Source organism: Ascaphus truei, chromosome 16 (genome assembly GCF_040206685.1).
Source record: "Ascaphus truei isolate aAscTru1 chromosome 16, aAscTru1.hap1, whole genome shotgun sequence".
NCBI classification, from domain to species: Eukaryota; Metazoa; Chordata; class Amphibia; order Anura; family Ascaphidae; genus Ascaphus; species Ascaphus truei.
This window is the reverse complement of record NC_134498.1, coordinates 23728350-23755993: the sequence shown is the minus strand read 5'-3', so window position 1 is coordinate 23755993 and position 27644 is coordinate 23728350. Positions and strand designations below refer to the sequence as shown.

The 27644-nt window shown below is 40.5% G+C and overlaps 1 protein-coding gene across 3 annotated transcripts in view; it reads left to right on the top strand.

Annotated features, from left to right (window-relative positions):
• Nucleotides 1-27644, top strand: part of LOC142467315 (protocadherin-11 X-linked-like) — a 1193920-nt gene that overhangs the window by 95635 nt on the left and 1070641 nt on the right. For all 3 annotated transcript variants that reach the window (XM_075572837.1, XM_075572839.1, XM_075572838.1), the window contains exon 2: nucleotides 4459-5032. In XM_075572837.1, the coding sequence (XP_075428952.1) occupies nucleotides 4493-5032 (540 nt within the window). In that variant the 5' untranslated portion in view covers nucleotides 4459-4492. The remainder of the gene's footprint in view (nucleotides 1-4458; nucleotides 5033-27644) is intronic.

The window sequence follows — 27644 nt, the reverse complement described above, 5'->3', positions numbered from 1 at the left end:
ATGCACATACTGTAGACTCGCTCTTTGTACAAAATCATGAATTAAATCTTCTTTATTCATATTACAACCACTAGTATGTACAGGAACAAAATAGTCACCACCCAACACGTGTCATGCTCACAAGGTGCTACATCAGGGGACTCCTGCATGGAGAATAATAACAGTATTGTGCTATGAATTTGAAATTCGTAGGAGAAGACAAGAAGCTTGGAGATGAGAAGAGGTGTGAATGATATAAGGAAAATATTAAAAGTAGGGGATGCACTACATGCACACATCACAGAACCAAATACCTATCATTATTTTCTTTGCATTGTTTATGTAATTGGTAGCTAAAGCAAAGTGATACGTTGATTACGACAGTAGTTTCAACTTTTTTTTGGTTAAGTAACCCTATAATTATATTGTGAAATTTGGCGGAACCCCAACCCTCTCTAATAGCGCGTCTGAGATCAGATGCATGGTAAGTAACCCCAACCCTCTTTAACAGCGTCTGAGATCAGATGCATTGTAAGGAACCGCAACCCTCTCTAATAGCGCGTCTGAGATCAGATGCATTGTAAGGAACTCCAACCCTCTCTAATAGCGCGTCTGAGATGAGATGCATGGTAAGGAACCCCATCCATCTCTAATAGTGCGTCTGAGATCAGATGCATTTTAAGGAACCGCAACCCTCTCTAATAGCGCGTCTGAGATCATATGCATTGTAAGGAACTCCAACCCTCTCTAATAGCGCGTCTGAGATCAGATGCATTGTAAGGAACCCCATCCATCTCTAATAGTGCGTCTGAGATCAGATATATTGTAATTCTTCTGTATTTGGTATGCTTTTCAAATTACCTGAAAATTGCAGGGAATCCTTTAAGGATGCAAATGGAACCCAGGGGTTTCTAGGGACCTGTGTTGAAAAACAGTGATGTGAAGTGTGAGAGTCTAGTTCAAAATGAACTTAGAAAAATGTATTGTATCCACTGGTGCCTTAAGCATCAAAAGTGCATCTATATTTCAAGCCTTGCACAACATCGTTTCATTTAGTCTACATTGCTGCAGCACTGACTATTGTTATTCTAAACAGAACCACATGGTTGTCACTCATGTTTCTGATTGACTTATCTTTTCATATGTCACCACTCCCTTTTACAGTATATTTCTGTTTTATTCTGCAAGTAGGAGATGGGCTTTGTATGTAAGATCATGTCACGTACCCACTCTGGGCTTGTTATTAATGACAGTTATGCATGAAGGGTGGAATATGTTGCTGATTTTTTTTTTATCACAGGTTGCAGACAGGAAGGCTGGAATTTGTGTGTCTATATTTATTGAATCATTGTAGACGATTTGAATATCAAAAGGTTTTTCTCTTCTATCCAGCAACAGATATGACAAAATGCCCAGTGGGTGATTGTACTTCTTTGGGTATTTGAAGAAATATACTTGACATGCACATCTGTTTTTCTTGTTTTTGAATGGTTACAGTGTTAACCAGAATCAAGTTCCATTCTTATTAAATCAGTTAAAGTGCTGCCGGATACAACTTTAAACAATAAGTGCCAGTCAGTCTCGGGGCATGAAATAAAATCCTGCCGTCAGACAGCATCCAGACAAAAGTATGTGCTTGATAAAGCAACTCAATCTCAAGTCTGAATATTGAATTTGGAGTTAGCCAGTATATTTACGCTGCAAATGGATTTTTCTGAAGTTAGTGTAGGACAGGGGTCAACTCCAGTCCTCAAGGGCCACCAACAGGTACGGTTTTAAGGATATCCCTACATCAGCACGGGTGGGTCAGTCGAAGACTGAGCCACCTGTGCTGAAGCAGGGGTGGCCTTTAAACCTGTGGTGGCCCTTGATGACTGGAGTTGGCCCACTCCTGGTTTAGGACAAAACGGTGCATCTCTGGAGACTGTTTATTATTATTGTTGTTTATTGGTAAAACGCCAACATATTCCACCGCGTGGTACAGAGTTATGTATATTACATAAACATAATTACAGGACAAATAAGGAGAAACAAGTGCAAACAGATACAAAGGGTAATGAGGGTCTTGATCCTGGAGCTTACACTCTAGAGGGAATAAGTGGCACCGTTGTAATAAAAGATAAAGCCGCAGCTCATTATTGGATAGAGTATACTGTACATCAGGGTAGAATATGGGCCAACTGCACAGCTGATCCCATTAAGGTTTGGGGGTGAGGATGTTAGGGGTTGTTAACAGGGAGTTTGATCCTTGTGACTTACTTAGACATGGAGGAGCCCAAATAATGTGTGGGCATTTTTCATGTGAATTATCTATATCTTTACCAACATCTATACTCAGTATTTCTTCCCGAACTTCAGATCTGGAGTTTAGGGTGGAATTACAGAGGGGGGTGAAAGGTTGGGCGGTGGGTGAGTGAATGAAGGGCAGGTTGTTAATCTGCAAATGGCTGTCTCTGCTGTATCATATTCATGTCTCTCTGTTATACTTAACACAGAGATTTAATGATGCGCTAGTTAGGTGATGGCTAAAGGTGGCGTTGGTTCCCTCCAGACCCCAAAATTTGGGAGGAGGTTGTCTCCCTTCACTTTGGCACAACCAAAATTTCAGAGCCTGGAGGGAGCGAACAAGAGAGGAAAATATGTAAATTTTGATGTGCAAAGTATATGTCATTGACAGAAATGAGCATGCATTATCACAGGTGTCTCTCCAGGTTTTATAAAGGGGAGTTTGAGGGGATATATACTGTAGCACGTGGGGACTCCAGTAAAATGAGTCTCCCTCACTCCCCCTCTCTCCTTGCCCCCCTGACTCCCTCTCCCCCCTCTTCCTGACTCCCCATCTCTCCCTGCCCCCCTCTCCCTGCCTCCACTCTCCCTGGCTCCCCCTCCCCTTGCAGCCCCTGTCCCTGACCCACCTGACTCCCTATCACTCCACCTCACCCTCCTTTCCCTGCCCCCCCTCTTCCTGCCCCACACTCTCTGCCCCCCCTCCCCCTGACCTCCCTTGACTCCCCCTCACTTCACCTGTCTCCCTGCACCCCTCTCCCCCTAACGGAACATAAAGTATGTTATTGATTTTGATTATAAGATATTATGAGCCCTGACTTAACCGGAATCTGGGCCTTGGTATAATTTGCCTATTGATATTAGTTTATGTGCCCAATAAGAAATCAATATAATAGGGGATTGAGCAATAGAGGTTAGAGAAGGAGTTGCTGTATTTCTTGCACTCATTTTTCTTTTCAATGTTGGTCTCCATTATTTAGATATCACATGTAACGGCCCTCACCTATTGCAATACACTATCTTCTTCCATGTGAAACTGGTGCTAAAGCTAAACGGTAAATCGAAACCTGATGGTAACGATAAATCGCTGACATCATGCGGTTATATTAATAGTGACAATTCACAGTATAGCATAATATTTATGACATGCAAGAACCACAAAATGGGACGGAGTATAACATTATCATTTATTGTATCTGAGCAAATGAATGATTAAATTTACAGGGACCAAAAAAAATATATATATATACAGTATGTAGTAAATTTCACTAGAAATATTAAGGGTGTATCAAAGCAAAAGTGGTGCAATTATGGGGCAAAAAACTCCACTGCATTTTTCCTTGTTATAGGGACCCCATGTAATATCATTACATTAATTCCTACAATAATAAGAAAAAAGTCAGCTGCTATCTTAATTAGAAATGTATTTTCCACTAAATTCAGATTAAAACAAAAACATGATCATTTCATAGTGTCATTATATCATACTTTGGTTGCGGTCAACAAATAAGTTATTTTATTCCAACGTGTTTTTATATTCTTTTAAAAAGGCAGTCCCAGATGTTTTTTCTTTTTAATATTAATTTGTAAAAATACAGAATTGAAGCACGGGGTCTCCGAAGATAAACCTTATTAATTTCAGCTTCGGGGACCCCCTGATTCCGGAGATACTTTACTCCGTAGGGGGTGCCGCTCCGTAGGGGGTGCCGGTAGCCCCTCTGGGGTTCACTATATGTCTGCATTTCAAAGCTGCCGGGCTCTCTGGGCCAATAGGAAGCTGTGACATCATTAGGGGCAGCTTCCTATTGGCTCATGTGACGAGGAGGCTGAAAACTACAAAGAACTGCAGGAGATACTGGCGCCCCCTTCGCAGGTTTGTATCTCTGGAAGCAGGGTGTCCCCAGAGCTGAAATTAACGGGGTTCAGCTCTTGAGATCCCCTGCTTCAATCCTGTATTAAACGAAAACGGTTGGGACTGCCTCTTTAACAAAGATAAAACAAAATATACACTATAAAGAGAAAGTGATGAAAGCTACAAAGGGTTATTTTGCATTGTGTTGCAACACAACTGTAAAATACTGATATGTGTGTGTATGTTTTTTTCCACTGGCTTATCTAATATTTGTTTTAAATATTGTGTCATTTATTACCTTTCAGTAATCTGTTCTTCTCTCTTTTTTTTGGCTATTCCAGGTACGATATTGAAGACTCATTAACAATTCTGGAGATGGACTTGCTATCTGCAACATACCTTTTGGCAGTCTTAGTAGCCTGTATAGTATATGAATCTGGTGCTCAAGAGAAGAATTATACAGTACGAGAGGAACTGCCGGAAAATGTACTCATTGGAAACTTGCTGAAGGACCTTAACCTTACCCTAGACCCTGACATCTCTCTCTCAACCCCTCTCCAGTTTAAGCTGGTATATAAGACTGGTGATGTTCCACTGGTACGAGTTGAAGAGAACACTGGCGAGATCTTCACTACATCAAATCGTATTGACCGAGAAAAGCTTTGCTCGGGCATCTTTACAGAAAACAAGTGCTTTTATGAAGTGGAGGTGGCTGTTTTGCCAGATGAAGTTTTTAGACTGGTTAAGATTCGTTTCTTAATAGAGGATATCAATGACAATTCTCCTCTGTTTCCATCAACGGTCATCAACATTTCAATTCCAGAGAATACGGCTGTCAATTCTCGATACTCTGTACCTTCTGCCATTGATCCAGATGTGGGTACGAATGGCATTCAGCACTATGAGCTCCTTAAGGTTGGTATTTGAGACCTATCCTTTGCTAATTCTTGTTTTTGTAGAACAGATATTTAGAGACTAAGCAATCATGCTCTTGGCAAATAATGTCTTCCACAAATAAATATTTTAAGGGCCTCACACCTGTTACTATCTGTTTTTTTTACCTGTTCTTTCACAGTTGTATGTATATCTTTATTTATATTGCGCCATTAATATCCATAGCGCTTTACAGTAGTAATACACGTGACAATCATATAAATAACAAATAATACAAGAACAGAACATGGGAATAAATGCTTCAGACATGAAAAGTTAACATTTAGGAAGAGGAGTCCCTGCTCCAAAGAGCTTACAATCTAATTGGTAGGTAGGAAGAACGTACAGAGACTGTAGGAGGGCATTCTGGTAAGTGCGTCTGCAAGGGGCCAAGCTTTATGTATCAAAGAAATGTCTAAACAAAGTACTTTAACATCTAATGAGAGTCATCACTTCTCTGCTCACTCATACGGGAAAGGGCTTTGAAGTATTACTATCATTAGCAATTAACTCCCCCCCCCCCCAAAAAAAATCCTTCTTCCAAGGATTTATTCATGTTGAGTGTACCTGAATGATTTAGATAGGTTAGACCGATAAGAATGTGTTAAATGTAATAAGTATTTGAAAAACTAATGTAATTTTAGGATAGTTGTTGAGGTCGTGTGATTCAGCTGTATTCCTATACTTATAAAGGCTTAATTACAGCATTTAATGTACAACTTTGTTGTAGACTTCACTTACAACCTTCCCAAACCTCCTTTGACGAGATACAACTCCCAGTAGCTCCCAGCACGTTTTCCTTGTTAACTTTTTGTGTTCCCCCCCTCTGCACTTTTTTAGCCCATGTGGATAGCCAGAGAGTACCTCCCCATAGCAGTAATATCTCCATTTTTGTATGGTTAGGTTTAGAGGGAATTTGAGTACAGAGATGTACAGACGAGACCACGACTATTTTAAAGCTTGCCTTAAACTAGCCCGGTTACATTCTGGGTATGTGCTGGGTATGTGCTGGGCTAGTTTAAGGCAAGTTTAAGGCATTTCTGCATTGACTAATGACCCATAGGATTAACACAGCAGGGGTCCCTGGCAGTCCCATTCAGTTTGAATGGGACTGCCAGGGACCCCACTGTTAATCTGACGGGCCATTAAACAATGCAGAAATACTGGGGCTAGTTTAAGGCAAGTTTAAGGCATGTATCCAGAATGTACCTGGGTGCACCTGGGTCTTTTTGGCGATTGTATTACAAAGAAGGAGTGGCTCAGTGAGTAAAGACGCTGACTCTGATCATAACAACATGGTGTCAGCTCCTTGGGACTTTGGACACGTCACTTTATCTCCCTGGGAATCAGGCACCAAAACATAGATTGTAAGCTCATCTGGGCAGGGACTGTGTCTGTAACATTCCTATGTGCTCCGTACTGAGTGCTATACTGTAATTGTGATGCGCTTTGAATCCCATTGGGAGAAAAGCGCTATATGAAATAAAATAATGAAATAAAGTTATTATTAATAGATAAAATTGTATTTGGGGGGGGGGGGATTGCATTTTGCATGATTGGATATGTGAAGCTATGCTCTGCTGCGGGGGTACATGATTATTTTACTGGCAATCCTAATCTGTTGGGATGTGCACGGAATGTTACAACATCCTGAACATCTGGACCTCGGTTATAAATGTGCTGTAACATTCACGAATAAGAACCAAAATAAATAACTTCTGAAATGTTGTTCCGGATTCTTGTAACTCTCAGCCCCCTGACAGAGCAATGTTCCCAAAAACAAGAACTGTTTAAAATGTGTCGGAACTTGTGTGCTGTGTCCGAACCTTTGGGAATGGCACTATCTGAGAAAACCTGCATGGGCAGAGAAAGATGCCAACACTTCAAGCAAAAAACACTGATTAAATAACAGGGAATAAAATATGAAAGAAAAGCTTTTTTAATCTTCCACTACATGTATAGCAGTAGAGTAAAAAAAAAAAAAAAAAAAAAAAGCTCTGTTGAACAGCTCGAAGGCTGTAAAGTTTAGTGATCACAGTAATAAAAGTATAGATGTTGAAAATTAATGATCCATTAGAAAATGTCTTGCTCAGTTTTGCTAAAAAAAAATAAAAAAAATTAAGCCATTTCTAAATTAATGTTATATCCCCTATCCACACCTTAGTGTTCCTTTATAACTTAATTTGAATATATAACAATAATGGATAATATGGATAATATGTACCTTAAGAACCTATTGTGAATAAGAAGTGCCCAGCTGGTGGTGTGTCATGCAATATTGCAATTTTAGAGATGTGTGAAAAATGACATCTCATCCTGGAATATACATACATTAAAACCGCACTGCTATACATAGAAGGTTTAGACTTACATAATTTCATAAAGTTCATTATTTATCCTTTCATCTGAGCCATCCGGAAATTTTAACATGTCGGAGAGATACAGGTTTGATGATTTTTTTTTTTTTAAGCTTTCTGCAAAGAAAACTTGACATACTATGAACAAAAATCAATAGCCCGTCTGTTTTTGGCTGTGCCCATTTCATTTTTGGGAGGCTGATGCCTCTGGGTATAATGAAAAGACGCTAGGTTACTTAGTAACATGCAGGATTGTATTACAAATGCAGACAATTTATCAGTCGTGACAAGCCGTTAGTAGAAAGAAGTATTGTTCTTGTCTGCCAATATTTGGCAACTGTGTGTCAACATTGATCAATTCTTCTTCTCTGAATAAATAGGTCATCTGGAGACTGGGAACTCATGTTTAATACATTCGGTCTTCATCAGGGGTGGACAACTCCAGACCTCAAGGGCCACCAACAGGTCAGGTGTTCAGGATATCCCTGCTTCAGCACAGGTGGCTCAATTAGTTCCAGCTTCAGCACTGGTGGCTCAATCAGTGGCCCAGTCTTTGACTGGGCCACATATTGAGCCACCTGTGCTGAAGCAGGGATATCCTTAAAACCTAACCTGTTGTCAGGCTTTTGAGGACTGGAGTTGCCCACCCCTGGTCTTGATGCAGTGAGATTTGTTGTGTAAACACATAAAACAATAAACAACACAGTTCTGCACAAATTCCATGACCTAACTCTAGTTAAATGGAAAAGTGTTTCTGAGTTCAGTGGAGATAAACAGTATTGCTCCTTGGAAATTCTTGTCCGCAGCATTTTGAGTTGTGAACCAAAATTAATCTAGATTACAATTTTGGGAGAATTCTCTATATTTTTTTTAAAATTTAACTCAATGCCATGTTTAATGAATTTTAATATACTGAGCATCCTTTGATTTATATAGCAGGGTTTAGCCCACTTTCCCAGCAGGGCAAGATCTTTGCAACACTTTCCTGTTTGTGATAATGTGTTGCCAATATTCCCAGCAGTTTGAGCTGTAAACTGTAATTGTCAATATGTCCTTAGTAGTATAAAGATACATCGTAGCTGCTGAGTTAGGCGGGGGCCATAGAGGGGTGAGGAGTTCGGAGCCACGCTGACACTGAGGCTCGCCTGCTGAAATCTGCGTGATTTCATGCCCATGCAGGTTTGAGGCGATTGGAGGCGGGGGGAGACTGAGGGAGGCGGGGCAGTGACGTCGCTGGGCCAATCGCCCGCGACGCACCGACGTCAACGTCACGGCGCCGTGACGTTGACGCTGCTCCGCGCTGATTGGATGTTTTCAGCCGACAGCGCGCTGAAAAACAGCTTGGCTGTCGGCTGAAAAATCCAGCGCCTCCGCACGCCTGCGGACGCTCGCGTGAGCCCCATCTCAAGGCATCCTTATTGAGGATGCAGGGGCTCAGCGCGGAGCGTCCACACGGCTCAGCGCGGCCTGTCCTTCTATGGACTCGGCCTTACACAGACTGAATAATTGATTGAAACTGAAAGGCAGCCATTTAGTTAGTCACACAATCAGGATTTTTACAGATTTATGGCAGGAGCACCAAACGCTTCCCAGTTTATGTAAGAATGTAGAATTATACATTGTCATGTTTTACATCAGCGGTGCGCAAACTGGGGGGTGCTAGATTTTCTGAGGGGGGGGGGCATTTAAATTAAATGCTGGGGAACCGCACGAGGCCTCGATAATACACTTCCCTTCCAAAGACGCATCGTCCTGGTAACTCACTGTCAAATGGCGAAGTGACATCACAAGACCCTGCGCATCATTTGACGCCAGGGTTGAGCAGGGTGGGGGAGGGGTGCGAGGTGCCGAGGAGAGCAGGCAGGGGGGCGCATTTGGAAAAGTTTGCTACATATACAGTAAAAATAAGAAAAAATGAAAGAAAATATAAAGGGGAATGTTGTATTGCTGCTTTAATGTACATATTATTGTCTATATATATATATATATATATATATATATATATATATATATATACAGTGGTCGACAAATCACCCAAAAATCTACTCGCCGGACAAAAAAATCTACTCGCCACCTAGTACCACACGTGTGCTGCTTGGGCCAATAGGAGCACGCCACGATGTTAAATCTACTCGCCCGGGGCGAGCATATGTATAGGTTTGTCGAACACTGTATATATATATATATATATATATATATATATATATAGAATCCAATGCACAGCCGGCACACCATATGCAAGTAAATAAGTTTTGGTGCTTATCCCATAAAGCAATAACAGACCATACGATACCGGTTGCAACACGACATCAAGGGACAGCACGCAGGTAAGTAAATCAAAAATTTTCTATATTTGATAGAAGACACAAAAACCGACGTTTCGGTCCCCCAGTGGGACCTTTCTCAACGTGGTGCACCACCTTGAGAAAGGTGCCACTGGGGGACCGAAACGTCGTTTTTTGTGTCTTCTATCAAATATAGAACATTTTTGATTTACTTACCTGCGTGCTGTCCCTTGATGTCGTGTTGCAACCGGTATCGTATGGTCTATATATATATATATATATATAGCCTATAGGGAACCATGTTAAAAATGGTTTTTGAAGCAAAAAGTGGCACTGTGTGCTCATTTGCATGTCATTTCCCAGAATCCCTTGCTGCAGTGAAAGTGCTGTGTGCTGGGTGATAATGGGGAAAGGCAGGGTTGCAGACCTGCCTAAGACATGCAGATGAGCATTCAGTTGTATTTACATTTATATATATATGGGATATAATATATATATGGGATGGACCTTTATAATACACCAGAAGACTAAATAATACCTGGCAGAACCCACACTATTTGAAATGCCCTAATTGACATGCTCTTGGAATAGCACACCAGGAATACAGACGGAATACTAATTGTATTTATTAGGCACTATTTTACATGTTTTACAATACACAACAGTGAATATGTCAGCAAACATGCTAACATAAGCACATTTATGGCTGCAAGTCTGATTTGACAAATTGGGAGCACATCAATGTAAAAATATTTTGAACCCCTACCCTAAGTGAATCAAACTTCCTATTGTTTAAAGATGAATAACCCTGAGTAAGTGGTAAAGGCTTTAAACACACTAACAACATATAATTTGAGTGGAAAGTCCTCTTAAAATGCTACAGTGCTTCCTACTACAATTTTATCACAACACACACCCTGCTGTATTGTACATGCAGTGCTTTTTTTCATTAGCATATGTGCTATTCTTGGTTTAGGTTATAGCAGCTTTATATATAAAGTATGTGTTTTTGAGCTACACATTGTTTTTCCTTTGACTGTCAAGTCACTGGCTGATTACGTAAACCAAGGGGCCGCCAACTGAAATCTTGGGGCCTATAACAAATTAATGAAGCCTGGAAGGGGGGTGGAGTTATGAGTCTGGGAGGGGGGGGGAGTTATGATCTCGGGAGGGGGGAGAGTTATGAGCCTTGGGAAGGGGGGGTTATGAGCTTGGGAGGGGGTGTGTGTTATGATCTGGTGGGGGGGGGGATTATGAGCCTGGGACGAGGGGTGGAGTTATGAGCCCGGGAGGTGTGGGGGGGGGTGTTATGAGCTTGGGTGGGGAGGTAATTATAAGCCTGGGATTGGAGGGTAGTTATGAACCTGGGGGGTGAGGTAGGTATGAGCTTTGGGTGGGGAGAGTTATCTGCCTGGGGGAGGGGGGTAGTTATGAGCCTGGGAGTTGAGGGTAGTTATGAACCTGGGGCAGAGAGGAGAAGGAAATGTAGGCCTGGGGGCATGACTAGGGACCTGGAGTGTAGGGAGGCCATAACAGAGGATGGAGGAGGAGAGGGGGTGTGGTTGAAGGAGAGGAGCCGAGTGTGCCTCCCTGCAACCTTGGAGAATTGAAGGGGCCTGCTAGAGGTGTCTAAAAAAGTGGGTCTATTTTAGAATTCCCAATGGAGGTGCCTGTCAGGGGTGCCTTCCTTCCATTGACCTACAGCAGGCTGCCTCTGACAGGCGCTTCCAAAGACACCCTCCCGCCGGCACCTCTGCAGACACCTTCCAGCAGGCCCCCTCTGACAGGCACCACTGCAGTCACCTTCAAACAGGCCCCCTCAGAGGCAACACTGCAGACACCTTCGAAAAGGCCCCCTCTGACAGGCAGGCCCTGCCTAAACCCAAGCCATAATGAAATATATATTTTTGGCGAAATCAAACTTTTTTACTTTCAATTTTCAAATAACGTCTTCCAATATTCTGTACTTTTCCTTTTGTAAACAATTGTGAAAACAGATGCACTGTGGCAGCTTATTTGTTTTCAGCTGTCATTGAGTTGGGAATTTCAGGATTTCAGCTTCGGGCACCTCCTGCTTCCAAAGATACTTACCTCCGAAAGTGGTGCCAGTAACATATCTGGCTGGGCAGTGCAGGGATATCGAAATGTCAGCTTAAATGTCATGGGTGGCCAATAAGAAGCTGTGACATCATCCCTTGCGTCTTCCTATTGGCCCACATGACCAGGACATTTAAACTGAGCAGATATAGCAGCAACCCCTATGGAAGTATCTCTGGGAGCAGGGGGTCCCCGAAGCTGAAATTAACATAGTTCAGCTCTGGAAAACCCCGGGTTCAATCCTATAAAAAAAGAGACATGGAGCTTGGACTGCTGCTTTAAGAGGTTAATATACTGTATCAACAATTATATTTTAATAATATTTTCTACGTTGGCTAGTCTTATCTTGTCTATGTCTTCAGTGGCAACTATAGAGGTAGGCAAGATAGGCCTAAGCTTAGCCTGGAATGGGTAATAAAAATTGGCGATTGCCAATATCACAAGAGATCAGCGTTTTTAGCAATTAGCCATTAACGCTGACAAATCACAGCCGAAACAAGCCCCTTTATGCCGACTTTAATGAATAGAACAATAAATAAAATTAGCGTTATATAGCAGTAACACCTATTTTGATGTATTTATCGACCTCTCGTGAATGCCCGCCATAATATATTTTGGGAGAAGTACATTTGGTGGGGGAATGTGTATTTATATCAGTCCGATCCATGCTTTCTCCATGTTATATCACATTACCCCAACTGGCAGATTCATTTATTTTAGTAGTCACCTTCCCCTAAAAAATAACCTAGTACAGGGGTGACCAAATCAAGTCCCCACGGGCCACCAACAGGTCAGGTTTTCCTAATATCCCTGCATCAGCACAGGTAGCTCAATCTTTGACTGAGCCACAGATTTAGCCACCTGTGCTGAAGCAGGGATATCCTAAAAACCTGACCTGTTGGTGGCCCTTGAGGACTGGATTTCCCATCCCCGCATTAAGGGTAAGAAAACCTCCCATGACCCTTTTCAAAGTGTTTGTTGTTACAAAAGCTTTTCTGTTTTCCACCTTTGCAGAAAACCAGCAGAATGACACAAACAGGATTGCAATGTATTTCAACAGTATTAGTTTTTTATTTATTTATTTATTTTTAAATTGAAGAAAATCACAAAAAAAAAGCAATTAGAACTGCAACAGCAGCTCAGGCAAAAATATGGGCGACAATGAAAAAAATGAATGCAGGAAAATGCTAGTAATGGCTTTGTTTACTCATTTAATGAAACATAAGCATGGATAAATATATGTATGTATTTATGCATTAATACACAAAGTCTAAACCTAAAGCCAGAATCTCAAGACATGATTTGCTTAATAGTAGTTGGATCTTATAACAAATACTATTTTAATTTTGTTTGATGGAGAGGAGTGTGTGTGAGAGAGGGGAAGGGGGTGTGAGTGGGGGAGGGGTGTAAAAGGGAAAGGGATTGGGTGAGAGAGGGAGGGGGAGATAGGGAGAGGGTTGAGATTTAGGGTGTGAGAAGGAGGGACTGGGTAAAAGAGGGAGCAGTGAATGAGGGATATATAGTGGCCGGACCACTGGTGGCCACTGAGAACAGACACAGTGAAAATCTCCCGTGGCACACAAGCCAATGAGAAGCCACAACAGGTGTCGTTAAGAGCCTATGGAGGTGAAGTCCCTGAAGCTGAAATTAACGGGGTTCATCTCCGAGAAAACCCCCTGCTTCATAGCCATTTAAATAATAATAATAATAATAATAATAATTGGCTGGAATTCTCTGTTAAATTGTCTCAGCGGATTCCTGCATGCACATGTACAAATATAAATTTGGGGGGGGTGTAATCGGGCGCTCTCAATGAGCTTAATCAATCAATAAATAATTGAAATGGTTACATTTAAAGTTATACGGTGCAAGTGCACACTCTCTTAGTACCAGGTGAATAAACTAACAAATATAATTATAATAGTGAACCAAAGTAAACAATTAATATACAAAAAAGTGACCACGTGAATAGTGATAAATATAAAACACCACCAAGTGTTAACTAGTTATATTAATTGAAACGCAGCTCTAGAAACGCTCTATAGACTGTTCTTTAGTCTGCATGATCCTTGACTTCACTCAAGTGAGGGGCGTGCTGGATGCTCACATGTTTGTGAACATTCTGTGCTCCCCTCACTTGGAAGAAAACATGTACAAATATGTCTAGTTCCTGGTTAAGGTAAAATATATTCCATTTAATTAAACCCTTGAGTTCTATAGAGCCGGACACCTATTGCTTTTCATCCTTCCAAGGCCCTCCCAGTGGAAACATTGAATCCAATTGCTGGAAAAGTTGAATTAGGCAAATCATGGCGCCTCATGATTGCCAATTAAATCCCAGCATAAGGATATTCTCACATTAAAGGAGAAATCCATGCAATATCCTACATGTGTGTGTTGTTTTAAATAAATCAGTTCTGTAGTATTAGATACACATTACATATTAGTTTAGATTGCAGCATCTAAGACTGATTGTGTAAAGCTTGGTGAAATATCCAAACAGTGTAAATGCAACTCTTAATGCCATTTTTAATGCGTTTTAATATAGTATCCTCTGATTTCTATAGCAGGATGAAACACACCTCCCCAGCAGTGCAAGATATTTGCAACACTTTCCTGTTTGTGATCATTTGTTGCCAATATTCCTAGCAGTTTGAGCTGCAAACTGTAACAACTGATAATGTTACCTTAGTAATATAAGAATACACTGTAGCTGTTGAGTTACACTGACTGAAGGATTGGTTGAAACTGAAAGGCCGCCATTTAGTGAGGCCTAGGAAGCAGGATCTTCGCTGATCGATCACAGGAGAAAGAATCGATTTGTTGCTTAGGTAATTTTTTTTCTCTCAAGTACTACAGTACGTCTTTAAATGCTTACAATCAAGATGATTATTAGAAAAGTGCTAGAATTTGTGGATTACTTTGATTTCCAATGATGCATTTAAGATGGACAACAGCAGGGATTTTAAATGTGGAAATTGCAGAACTAAATAAAACGCCAAAACCTTTAAGATTTTTAGGATCCAGACCCAAAAATAAATTAGAACTGAGACTGGAACAGCAGGCAAAGTGCCCATCTGTAGGTGTTTCTCATCATATTTTTTTAAATAATGTAATGTTTTTCACCTATATTATTTTAGTTTTCTAACTTTGTATGTTTTTAGATTTTTTTTTTAAAGCATTTTTCACGCTTTAATAAACCATTTTAGCATTTTCATAATTAATTTGATCTTTCCATACTTGGGTAAAAATGCAAATCCGGAACAAAAACAAGAAAATGTGTTGAGACAAAACAGAAGTCAAATATCCCAACCATAGTTTCCATTGCTCTTATGTGTAACTTTCATACAAGCCAAATTCAATTGATTCAATCACAATTTCAATCACTATTTATGACAAACAAACATGACTTAAATTGTGTATCTAAAATATAGAAGCACACAAACACCATTCTCATAGAGTAGTACTTTATAAGGAATAAAGCAATGAATTCAATAAAGTTAAAATCCAGTGCACTCACAATGTGAAAGAGAATAAAAAAACACATTGAGAAGGGTGACCTCCATAGTATAATCTCGCCTGATTGACTCTTCGATTGAAGGAATAGGTCTCCGTTATATTTAACCACGCTTCCAGGGTCTCTACCAGTGGTGGCTCTACCAGCCGTACTAAGTGTCCTGGTTCCAATTATAGTGATGTCACTTCCGACAGACCCAAGAAGGACCCCAGGCTGTTATAGCCAGGGGGTCTGGGGGGGAGATATCGAACCTCGTCCTTTGATGGAGGAGTAAATCCTGCAAGGTCATACCACAGAGGTTACCCTTCTAGATGAGCTTTGTATTCCCTTTTTTCCCCATTGTGACTGCATTGGATTTTCACTTTATTGAATTCATGATTTTATTAAATATAGTAACACCATGATGACAATGTTTGTATGCGCTTCTATATTTTAGAATCACCATTGTCCACCACCCAAGGAAACTTCTTGAAGGGGAGGTGCAACTTACACCACCCAAAGGACTAAATGATAAAAAGAGACACATTTGCAGATACTTCTCCCAGAGTAGTACAACAGTTTCCGGTGCCGGAAGACAACTTAAAGCAGGCCTGCACAACTCCAGTCCTTGAGGGCCGCAAACAGGCCAAGTTTTCAGGATATCCCTACTTCAGCACAGCTGGCTCAATTAGTAGCTCAGTATCACTAAGACACTAATTGAGCCAGCTGTGCTGAAGTAGGGATATCCTGAAAACTTGGCCTGTTTGCGGCCCTCGAGGACTGGAGTTGTGCAGGCCTGCCTTAAAGCCTCATTCTTGTAAATGGGCCATAAGATGTATTTTGGAGGTCGGAGGTGTTGAGTTATAGAACTTTGACTAGTAAATATGAGCCGAATCTACAGTGTGGCATTTACATAAGAGAGTTGAGAGATTGCACCACCCTTTCGTGCCACCTCCTTTTTGGTGGTCATCAATAAGTGGATAGATGAAGCTTTTGTTGGCTGCCAGACAAAAGTACAGAATTGTAATTTTGAGAATGGTGTTGTGGAGGTGGATGATGATTGGCTAGCTGTGTCCATTATTGTTAAAAGAAACTGTTCTTTACAGCTACTGTAGTTGAAAGTGGACACGGAAGAGGCACTGATAAACTGGTCCAAACAGTAAACATACTGTATACTATATTCTGGCACTTTAAGTTAATCACAGAGAACCTCAGGTTGTTAAAATCAATGTCCATCTTCTGGGAAAAACCTGTCAACAGAGTTGTCACGACCTGCAAACCGTTCTTTATTAATGCGGTTAGGACTTAGTGAAAAATGATCGAGTTTGACACTAATAGGATTAGGTAACTTCTGACTTCATTACTCCGATGTTATAATAGGCCTCTGGTAAATATGCAGTAACCCACTAATAACCTACGTTTTCTGTCCTTTTTTGAATTTGTAAACAGTTTTGCATAGAACCCATTGTGTTGCTTTGTGTAACTTTGATGTAGCTGCCGTTATTGCTCCCACCATCGCGTTGTGTGTCTCCCGCTGCAATGGGTCATCGCGAGCAGCCGCCTTTCTTAATGCATCTGTCTTAAGTGAATGTGCTATAGTACACGTGCGCCAGGGGGTGCGCTATTGCCTGTCATGTCTGTACTTACTCGAATTCAAGAAAGTTATTATAATACAGTCTAAATGGAGACCAATGCAGACAGGAATCCTCGTGGAAAAAGTGAAGCACAGCCTGCTCTAGGGTTGCTGCCAGATAGAAACCTGCTGTTCACACTGATGTTCATATACACCGGTTAGTTCAGATTAGGTTTTTGTCATACTATTGGTAGCAGGAAAGCTATTAATGAGCTCTGCAATCAAGACACTCCTAGTTGTTTGTGGTTACTTACCTATAACAGGGTCCACCTAAGCTTGCTTATTCACTTATGACTATCAGATCTCACACTTTGATGCACTTAGTTTGGAGGTCATTCCTCCTACAGTTTCTAAATGGAGACCAATGTATTCAGCTTCAACAGTAAAAATTATAATAACCTGCTGAACCAAATAACACAGCTATACATTATTAAATTGATAGGTTGATTTCAAATAACTGGGTAATAAGGTTGATGTCTAGTTTTGAGAATAAGAAGCACATGTAACAGGTTAACAGTTTTTAGAAATTTAACAATTCTTAGGTGATGGTAGGTGCCCGTTGACTGCCAGATCTCCTAATTTCCCTTATAAGTGTTGCTCCTGCCAGCTTATCACTTCTCTCGTAATCAACGGGACCAACACTAAAACAAAAGGAAAAGCTCAAAGAGAGACATTTTAAGTAAAAATAGATAATATTTTATGTAAAAAATAAACAGTACAACACTTACAATTGATAAAATCGTTCCGATCTCTGAGTCCCAATTGATGGTACACAACGCTTCATCAGGGGTTTATCTCAGATAGATTTAAGAGAGGAAAAAACATTGCAAAATGGCTTCCTCAGCCTTCTGGTTGTGCACAAGGGCCAAAGTCAGAGTGGATTTCTAATATCACAAATATAAACATTTACACAGCACACAACCTCGGAGTAATAACACTTAACTCCCACAAAGTGTCTCCTTTTGAAGGCAAATCCATTATTTTAAACTTCTTAGAAGTACTGTACTCACTCAGAGTATAATACTTTGACTGTTTTAATGGCTCTATAAAACAGTAAACTCCCCCCATGCCATCTCCATGAATGTTTTTCTTTTACCTTATTTCAGAAACGGGGGTGTCCCCATATACTCCAGAAGACCCCTTGTTTCAAATAAGGTACAATAAATACATCTATTTTTTACCTTGTTTGAAACTATTGGGTATTCCCAACTACACATGCTTCACTAGTTTTATTCATGCAAAATCGCACACGGACATACACAATTTTCATTTTAAAGTGTGTCAGTGCATCGGAGGGACTCTGTAGCTGTGATTCCCTCTTCCAGAACCTCCCGTGTCTCATTCATAGGCCCAGATCCACAAAGCGGTGCTAAGTTTAGTACACCTTTATCCCCATTCATATCCTGAGAGTAAAACTTAGCACCCTTTTGTGGCTCTGGGTTTTAGTGTTTATTGCCTCTCTCTCCCAGATGAGAGTAGCGACATCATCAGACTGGAATGAAAGCTTCATCTCGTTTTGTCTGCCATTTTGATCTATCCCTGCCATCAGCGATTTTCAGAGGAACCATTTACAGTTCCAAGACCAAGGGCAAATACTCTTTCAAGAGGTCAGAAAAAAAACTATTTTTTACAGTAAAGGCAGAGTACCCCGTAGTCAATAGATTGCTGATAAAGGGATCAGATGACCCTGGAGTCACAATGTCTAAAGCACTTTATGCCACTAGATGTTTTGAGACTTACAGGGTTAATCAATAAGTAAATACATTATTTCCGTTAAAGAGAAAATGTCAATTACTTTCCCATAAATCTGTGGAAAAAAAACTACAGTATAAAGAAAGAGGTAAATCTATGTAGACAGAATAAAGGCTTGTGTTTCACATATAAAATGTCACAGACTGCATATTCCGAGTGTTTGAGTATCTCGCTTTGAATGAATGGACATTAAGAAATGTGCGATACTTTGTCAGGATATCGCAACCCCTGCAAAACGTGCCCTTTTTGAATAGCAGGGGAAAAAATCCCGGACTGAGAGTTCGCAAGCAAGTCAACAAGTGTTGAGTAAATATGTACTGCAATTTCATTTAATATGCTAATTTGCCAAATTCTCTAAAATGGCTAGAATCACAAAATCCTGGAACTGTAAATTGGACACACGCCACATTTCGGAGATATTTCACTAATAACTTCATTACATTATTAGCCCTAGTAAAACGTCACATGTTTCTGGGGCAGTTTGACCCCTCCCTAGTAGGAATTGTACATTATATTAGGACAACAACGTTAACATTTGTATCCTAGATTTTATTAATACTTTCCAGGCACAATATTTCTCTTGTATGGGAATTCCAAATGGTAACTGATATAAAAGCGAAGCCTAAAACAATGCTTCTCTCTCACATCAGTGTTTATAAATGGAGAAGAGCCAAAGATAAATTGATGTTAAAGTACAAATGCAACAATTACAGTTCCTATCTTACAATCAATGGCGGTAGAGAATGGTATTAATCTCTAGCTTTGAAAAGTAACAAAGTTCACACACAGAAAGCAGAATATACTTGCTTTAATTTTGGACCTTTGGTAGTAATACTGTATCAGATAGCAATGTTTATACTGGTTCAATTACTATCTCTATACTTTGAGCTGTACTGTGGTACACAGGAAAAATAGATAAATGGTAGGGATATTTCTTATTCAAATAAGAATTTTGGGTATGCCCTGCTTGTAATAACATTGATAAAGCATGCGATACATTCTGATTGTATCACTGCTCTATTATTTTGGTAAAATTGCTAAGCACAGTATTGAAAGCACTAAAAATAATGTTGCGATAACGTGGGACCAACGAACGGGATACACATCTGTTACAAGAATAAACCTTAAAGAATACTCCACGGTTATGCAGTTTACCAGTTTTTATTAAAGATAAGCTGAGCTACCCGATTCTTTCACCTTAAAGTTGAGCCAAGTCAACAGGGTTAGCTAAGCCCTACATTAAAATTGGTGACAATACAATTGGTGGACCATTTGGTGCACACTACGCCATTAATAGACGATCATAAAAGTGAACACTATATGAAAACTCAAATAAAAAGAAATGCCTTAAGCACCACACAAATCCCTGTTTTACCATACTAAGATTTTCAAACATCTTTTTTGCCAATCAACAGAAATAAGACACTTTGAGGACTATGTGGAAAGAAAAACAACACGGTTTCATTTTTTGCTGGTAAATTGATGATAAGAGAGACACTTTCATCTGTTGAGTACTACAGTGTATGTCAATATAGGAAGGTCATTTTCACCGATTTACTTACAGTGATAGCCATGTGTGTCCACTAGCAGCTTTTGCACACGAACACTTATGGGAGTTGGTGAAATTGAACTTATTAGTATAATCATCCCTTAGAACCCCAAGTGGCCTGCTTGTCCTGGTTAACTAGTTGGCCACTTGGGCAACTAAAGGCTTAGACTAGGCACATATGGATGTTATGCTCTTTGTGGGGTTTTTTTTTGTAGGTTGTTTATGTTGCAATGCATTGGTAGCCTCAGGCATCAAATGGGTTAAATATTTATTCTTGGATTCAATTAACAGAGGTGCTCACGGGCGTAAGGAATAAATATAAACCCAGTACCTTCTTGTGATTGTTGAAGGAAAACCCAGGCTCAATAATTTGTTCTCAAGACATCTCTTGCCTCTTTCTTTGTTGAGTGTGTTTGTTCATTCTTCATTCAATGTTGAGACACGATGTATCAAATGCTAATAAAGAGCATATAGAAATGTCCACTTGAAAAGAAAAGGCTTTATCCTTAATGTTAAACTCATCGTCGACCGGTTTCAGCGTGGCAAGGCGCCATCGTAGCGGTATGTTGTTGATGATGATGATGATGGCGTCTTGGCATTTAATATATTGATTATCAACATTGAATAAACAATGACCAGACATCCCGAAACAGAGGCAAGAGACGTCTTGAGAACAAATTACCTAAACAATTTTCTGCTGTGGGATTTTGTTAAAATTCCTATTATATAACCCTATAGTAAAAAAGTGTGATATCGCCAAACTACCCGCCACCCCCACCCCACTCAATTGTGACATAGATTTCTATTAGTTAACACTTAATTGTTGCCCTAGAAGTTTTTAACGACCAGTTATCGCTTTTTTTGCTTTGTGCGAATGAGATTCAATATCGCAACTCACGTATGAAAAAGTAATTCTTGTCAAATGCCATGAAATTCCTTAAAAATATCGTTATTTTGCCGATATTTTTTAACACAGCAACATCAAAGCTTTAGTATATTTACTGTAGGTAAACGATGGAAGTTTCGCATAAACCTATTGTGGTTCGATACTACAGGACTTTTAACTGCATTTCTGTGGTTATTTAACTGCTTTAAATACTTTACACAAAGTCCATACACTATTTCTCATACAAAGACAACTGTAAAACAAACCCTTGCTGTTAAAGACCACAATTAAAGCAACACAAATTTTGCATTGTTTGTTTTGCTGTAGGATTGAAGCAGGGGGTCTCCGTAGTTGAACCCCATTAATTTCAGCTCCGGGGACCCCTGCTTCCAGAGATACTTACCTCTGTAGGGGGATGCCGGTATCTGTGCAGGCAGAGAAACTATGTGCCTAATATAATGGCGGCGTTTAAATGTCCCACGTTGCACGGGCTAACTGCAAGCCGTGATGTCATCTGGTGTGGCTTCCTATTGGCCCACGTCACCAGGACTTTAAGCTCTGCAGAGATACCAGCCCTCCCTACTGAGGTATGCATCTCTGGAAGCCAGGGGTCCCCAGCGTTGAAATTACTGGGGTTCATGAAACCATGCTTCAAACCTATAGAATAAACAACAAAAAAGACAAATAATACAACATGTAATGCTGCTTTAATGTATATGTGGCAGCAAATCCGCATGTGTCTAACCTAAAATTATTAAACAACTTATCAGTGTAAGTGAAAATTAAGTGCAATATATCGCTCGCGTGACAACCTAAATAAATTAAAACGTGACAATGATATTAAACCTGTGTATTAGAGTCCGAAAAAAGAGTCCTTGAGTTGCCCAAAAAGTTGCTCTGGTTATCTCACAACCAGGAAGGAATATGAGAGTGATAAACCTCTTGTGGCACTGAGGGCAAGGAATGGCCTTTGAGAATCAATTGGACTGTAGATATTGTCTTGTTCCTTTAAATGATTACCTCAAGAGAGGGGAGACAAAACATAGAAAACCACTGCAATAGTGCATTACCCAAGGAACATATGCATAGGTTAAATGAAGAGAGCAATTTAATATTACTAATAAAGGGAAAAAAAATTGCGTACATAAGTACATCAACCTTTAAAACATCTAAGCGCTGAAAGCACTTTGAATAAAATTTTGCTCCTCCGTTGGGAAAAACTAGAATCCTACTCACCAAAGGTGGCTAGGACATACGCCATTAAATATTGGTCTTTAGCTGTTGGACACCGCTCGCCGTGGGGTGTAACACGCCAGTGCCTCGAGGAGATCCGCCTTCCGTGCTCGGAGTCAATTACTGCCAGGGTCTCACCGATCGACTCCTCTGCTGATGTCACCGCTAGTGTCCACTGCTACGGTGTCCCTGCTACGCCAAAATTGTCCAACGCGTTTCGAAACTCCTAATTGTGGGTTTCTTCGTCAGGGATGGATACTATGTGGGTATGTACTCCTACATATACCCCAAAACTTTCAATTCGAGCAATTAATTTGAATTAATCATTGATTAACGGCCATTAAAGCCGTTAAATCCTTAAATTCATAGATAATTCAATAGTACATGCATTCAATCTTACAATTTTACAACAAAAGATTACAAACATCAAATATTCAAATGTTTAAACACTTGGTCGCCCAGTTGACAAAAAACGAGAGTATCAAATACATCAGGCTTAGTCCTTGATGATTAAAAAGGGGGGACAAGGTGGTTAAATCCACCTTCATATATTGCAATTTGCATGGCAAACAGTCACCATTATATTAATGCAATTAATGCAATTTTATTTTTCTTTACTAGTATAATAAATTGCTCTGTTCATTTAACCTATGCATATGTTCCTTGGGTAATGCACTATTGCAGTGTTTTTCTGTTTTGTCTCCCCTCTCTTGAGGTAATCATTTAAAGGAACAGGACACTATCTACAGTCCAATTGATTTTCAAAGGCCAGTCCTTGCCCTCAGCGCCACAAGAGGTTTATCACTCTCAACTTATCAGTGTAATTGGCCTTCGTAGAAAGTATTCAATGACCCTGAAAGTAACACTTTTACTTATTAGAAAGAAAAAAAGAACGTGGATTGCATCTCTCCAGCAACTACTTCTGTTGATATTGCTGATTAATAATGGCGGCATAATTACTTTGCAAACAAAGAACAATTTAGGGAAACATGTCTTATCAACAAAATACATTAGATAAAGAGTGTAATTGCCCACACAACATTTGTTGTGTAAAATGATTATAAATAGTTATTTGATTTAAAAAAAAATATATATATATATATATATATATATATATATATATATATATATACAGTGTTCGACAAACCTATACATTTGCTCGCCCCGGGCGAGTGGATTTAACATCGTGGCGAGCAACTATTGGCCCAAGCAGCATACGTTTGGTACTAGGTGGCGAGTAGATTTTTTTGTGTGGCGAGTAGATTTTTTGGTGATTTGTCAACCACTGTATATATATATATATATATATATATATAGTTGTACGTTACCGTTCCAAGGATTGGTAAACAAGAGACAGCACTCAAAGTTGAAAATCAAAGTGTATTAGTGAAAGCAAAAATACATCCAGAAACCCAACGTTTCGGTCCTACAGAATGGAACCTTCCCCAGGGGGATACAAAGGAAGGACCCATTCTGTAGGACCGAAACGTTGGGTTTCTGGATGTATTTTTGCTTTCACTAATACACTTTGATTTTCAACTTTGAGTGCTGTCTCTTGTTTACCAATCCTTGGAACGGTAACGTATAACTACATTCTCTATATGGGACGTGCACCTGTGGCTTACCAGCACCTATTGGAGTGCCAACTGCCTTATCTGACTATATATATATATATATATATATATATATATATATATATAAATAATGTTCAGTCCTGTGAGGTCTGCAAGAGATCTTGCACTAAACCTGGGGGGTCTTAACCTGTACTTTTCAAGTAATTTTAAAATTGTACCAACTGCCCTGGGAGTTCGTGAAAACATCCCAAAAAAACAACAATAAATTGATAGAACTGCCTAAAATGGAACTGGAAAAATAGCAAAAAATTCAAACTCTGACGATATTTTCCTTCTGCAAACCACTATTAGCAACCACAAAGGCATCATATTTCTGTCAATCGCTGTATCTTGCGTTCAGATTTTTGTATGCTTATTTTTAACGCATTTTTATGAAAATATATTATTTCATAATGCGGGGGTAGATAAATACTTGAGGATCTAAGGGTCTGTAGGTTAAAAAAGGTTAAGAACCGATGCACTAAGCTGTGCAGTCTTTCGTAACCATTACCTGTCCCAGACACCTAAAACTTCTTAAACACCTATGTTCTCCGTTCACTTTCCTCCAATCAGGATGTTTCATTGCTTTGCTGTATATCACGGGTGCGCAAACTAGGGGCAGGAGATTTTCTGTGGAAGGGCGTGGCGGTTACAGAGGCCCCCCGCTCTTCCCAAAGGCATTTAAATTAAATGCCGGGGGAGCGGCGAAGGCCTCTGTAACATCCCTTACCTTGGTTCTGGCGGCTTCTGGCTGCCATGGCAACGCGACATCAAATGACGACGCAGGGTCACGTGACGTCGTGACATCAGAATGCCGGAGGCAAGGTAAGGAGGGGGGCAAGCGGGGGGGGGGGGGGGACCGACAGGTTGGCCCAGGGGAAAAATGATATAAAAATACTATAAAATACTTTCTTTATTGATCCATCATTAAAAAAGGGAGGTAAACACCCTCCTACGCGTTTCGTGTATAATACACTTTATCAAGGAGGGTGTTTACCTCCCTTTTTTAATGATGTATCAATAAAGGAAGTATTTTATATCATTTGGGACCCACTCTTGGCTGTGCGCCAGTTTTTCTCTTGCCTTCCTCTCTAATAGCGCATCTGAGATCAGATGCATTGTAAGGAAGCCCGACCCTCTCTAATAGTGCGTCTGAGATCAGATGCATTGTACAGATCCCCAGCACTCTCTAATAGCGTGTCTGAGATCAGATGCATGGTACGAACCCAAACCCTCTCTAATAGCGCGTCTCAGATCAGATGTATTGTAAGGAACACCAACGCTATCTAATAGCATGTCTGAGATCAGGTGCATTGTGAGGAACCCCAACCCTCTCTAATAGCGCGTCTGAGATCAGGTGCATGGTACGAACCCAAACCCTCTGTAATAGCATCTTTGAGATCAGAAGCATTGTCAATTCTTCTGTATTTGGTCCAATTTTAAAATTACTTGAAAATAACAGGGAACCCTTTAAGGATGCCCGCGGAACCCCTGTTGAAAAACACTGTTCTAGGCAGACAAAAACACAAATTGTCATGTTTCGCAGATTTGTGAGCTGGGGATGGAGTGTTTATGAGATATACTTGAGAAAGTATCAAATAGTTTCTGTAATATTTAATACAGTAATAAAATCCCTAGACTGTGCATCTGTTTTCTGCATTTAAAGCAATGGGATTTCTAAATCTAAATATATAAATACACACACACACGCACACAGACACACACACATACACTATATACAAAGAAAGGACTGCACTATGAACCAACTGGTGAACTAGGTGCACTGTAAATATAGCATACAAAATTTGGAGTGTGCCTGCCTTTTCCAAATTAGAAATATATACCATACTTTATATAAGTTATGGTGGGTGAAAAACTCCACCGTATAGCATATAGCAAACAAAAAGATCACGTGCGAGCACATGACATGTCTGCAACCCTGCCTTCCTCCATTATCACCTAGCATACATTGCTTTCTCTGTGGCAAGGGATTCTGGGAAATTACATGCAAATGAGCAGACGTGTCACCGTTTGCCTGAAATCCATTTTTACATGGAACCCTTATAAACTAATGTTTGCTGTTCACACAGCTTTTAAGCACAGCATGGGATTAGATGCAAAGCCAGTGAAACCACTCACAGACAGCTGTTTCGACCCTTTGGGTCTCATCAGTGTGAGGCTGGTTGTACTGGCTCAGCAATTTTCCAACTAGCGAACTTGCCTGGGTGCACTGTAAATATAGTAAACAAAATATATTACCACATTTTATATAAGTTATGGTGGGTGAAAAAGGTGACACAAAACCTCCACCGTATAGCAGATAGCAAAATAAAAAGATCACTTGTGAGCACATTCACATGTCCTATAAAAGTCTGCAACCCTGCCTTTCACCACAATTGGTCTCATCACCATGCTGTGCTAAAAAGCTGGGTGAAAAGCGAGCATTAGCTTATAAGTGTTCCATGTAAAAATGGATGTCAGGCAAAAGGTGACACAGTGTGCTCATTTGCATGTCATTTCCCAGAATCCCTTGCTGTAGTGGAAGCACTTTATGCTGGGTGATAATGGTGAAAAGCAGAATTGCAGACCTGTCTAGGACATGTGAATGTGCTCAAGTGTGATCTATTTATTTGATATATATATATATATATATATATATATACAGTGTTCGACAAATCACCCAAAAATCTACTCGCCCAACCAAAAAATCTACTCGCCACCTAGTCCCGCCCCCAACCCCGCCCCTAGTCCCGCCCCCAACCCCGCCCCTAGTCCCGCCCCCAACCCCGCTTTAAAATAAAATATATAATTAAAATTAAAATACATTTAATAAATTCCTAGTCAGAACAACATTCGTTTTTGACAAATGTATTTAGTTGTGTGTGTGTGTGTGTGTGTGTGTAAGTGTCGATCTAGAAATAAAAGCCAGGTGTGGATGACTAGTTTCCTGAACCCCTTAACCAGTGTCTGGACGTCCCCGCTTCACAATATCTAAAGCAGCAATCCCGCCTGGGATCTTACCTGATCCGCAGTCCCTCAATGTCCAGGTATCTCATTCCCGCAATGTTATACATTGGAGGGAATGTGTTCCCTACCTGTCTCCTGGGTTAGGGGGGGTTCCGATGTCTCCCGTGTGAAGCTTGAGTCAGATCTGGAAGAAAGCAGTATAGGTTATTTTGGTGTAGTATAGGACAGTTAAGATATATAGGGTAAATAAGATATCCAGATACAGAGAGGGGGAGAGAGAGGAAGAGAGAGAGGAAGAGAGAGAGGAAGAGAGAGAGGAAGAGAGAGAGGAAGAGAGAGAGGAAGAGAGAGAGGAAGAGAGAGAGGAAGAGAGAGAGGGGGAGAGAGAGGGAGAGAGAGGGAGAGAGAGAAAGAGAGAAAGAGAGAAAGAGAGAAAGAGAGGAAGAGAGAGAGAGAGAGAGAGAGAGAGAGAGAGAGAGGCGGGAAGAGAGAGAGAGAGGAAGAGAGAGGGAGAGAGGGAGAGAGAGAGGAAGAGAGAGGGAGAGAGGGAGAGAGAGAGGAAGAGAGAGGGAGGAAGAGAGGGGGAGAGAGGGAGAGGAAGAGAGGGAGAGAGAGGAAGAGAGGGAGAGAGAGGGAGAGAGAGGGAGAGAGAGGGAGAGAGGGAGAGAGAGGAAGAGAGGGAGAGAGAGGAAGAGAGGGAGAGAGAGGAAGAGAGAGGGAGAGAGA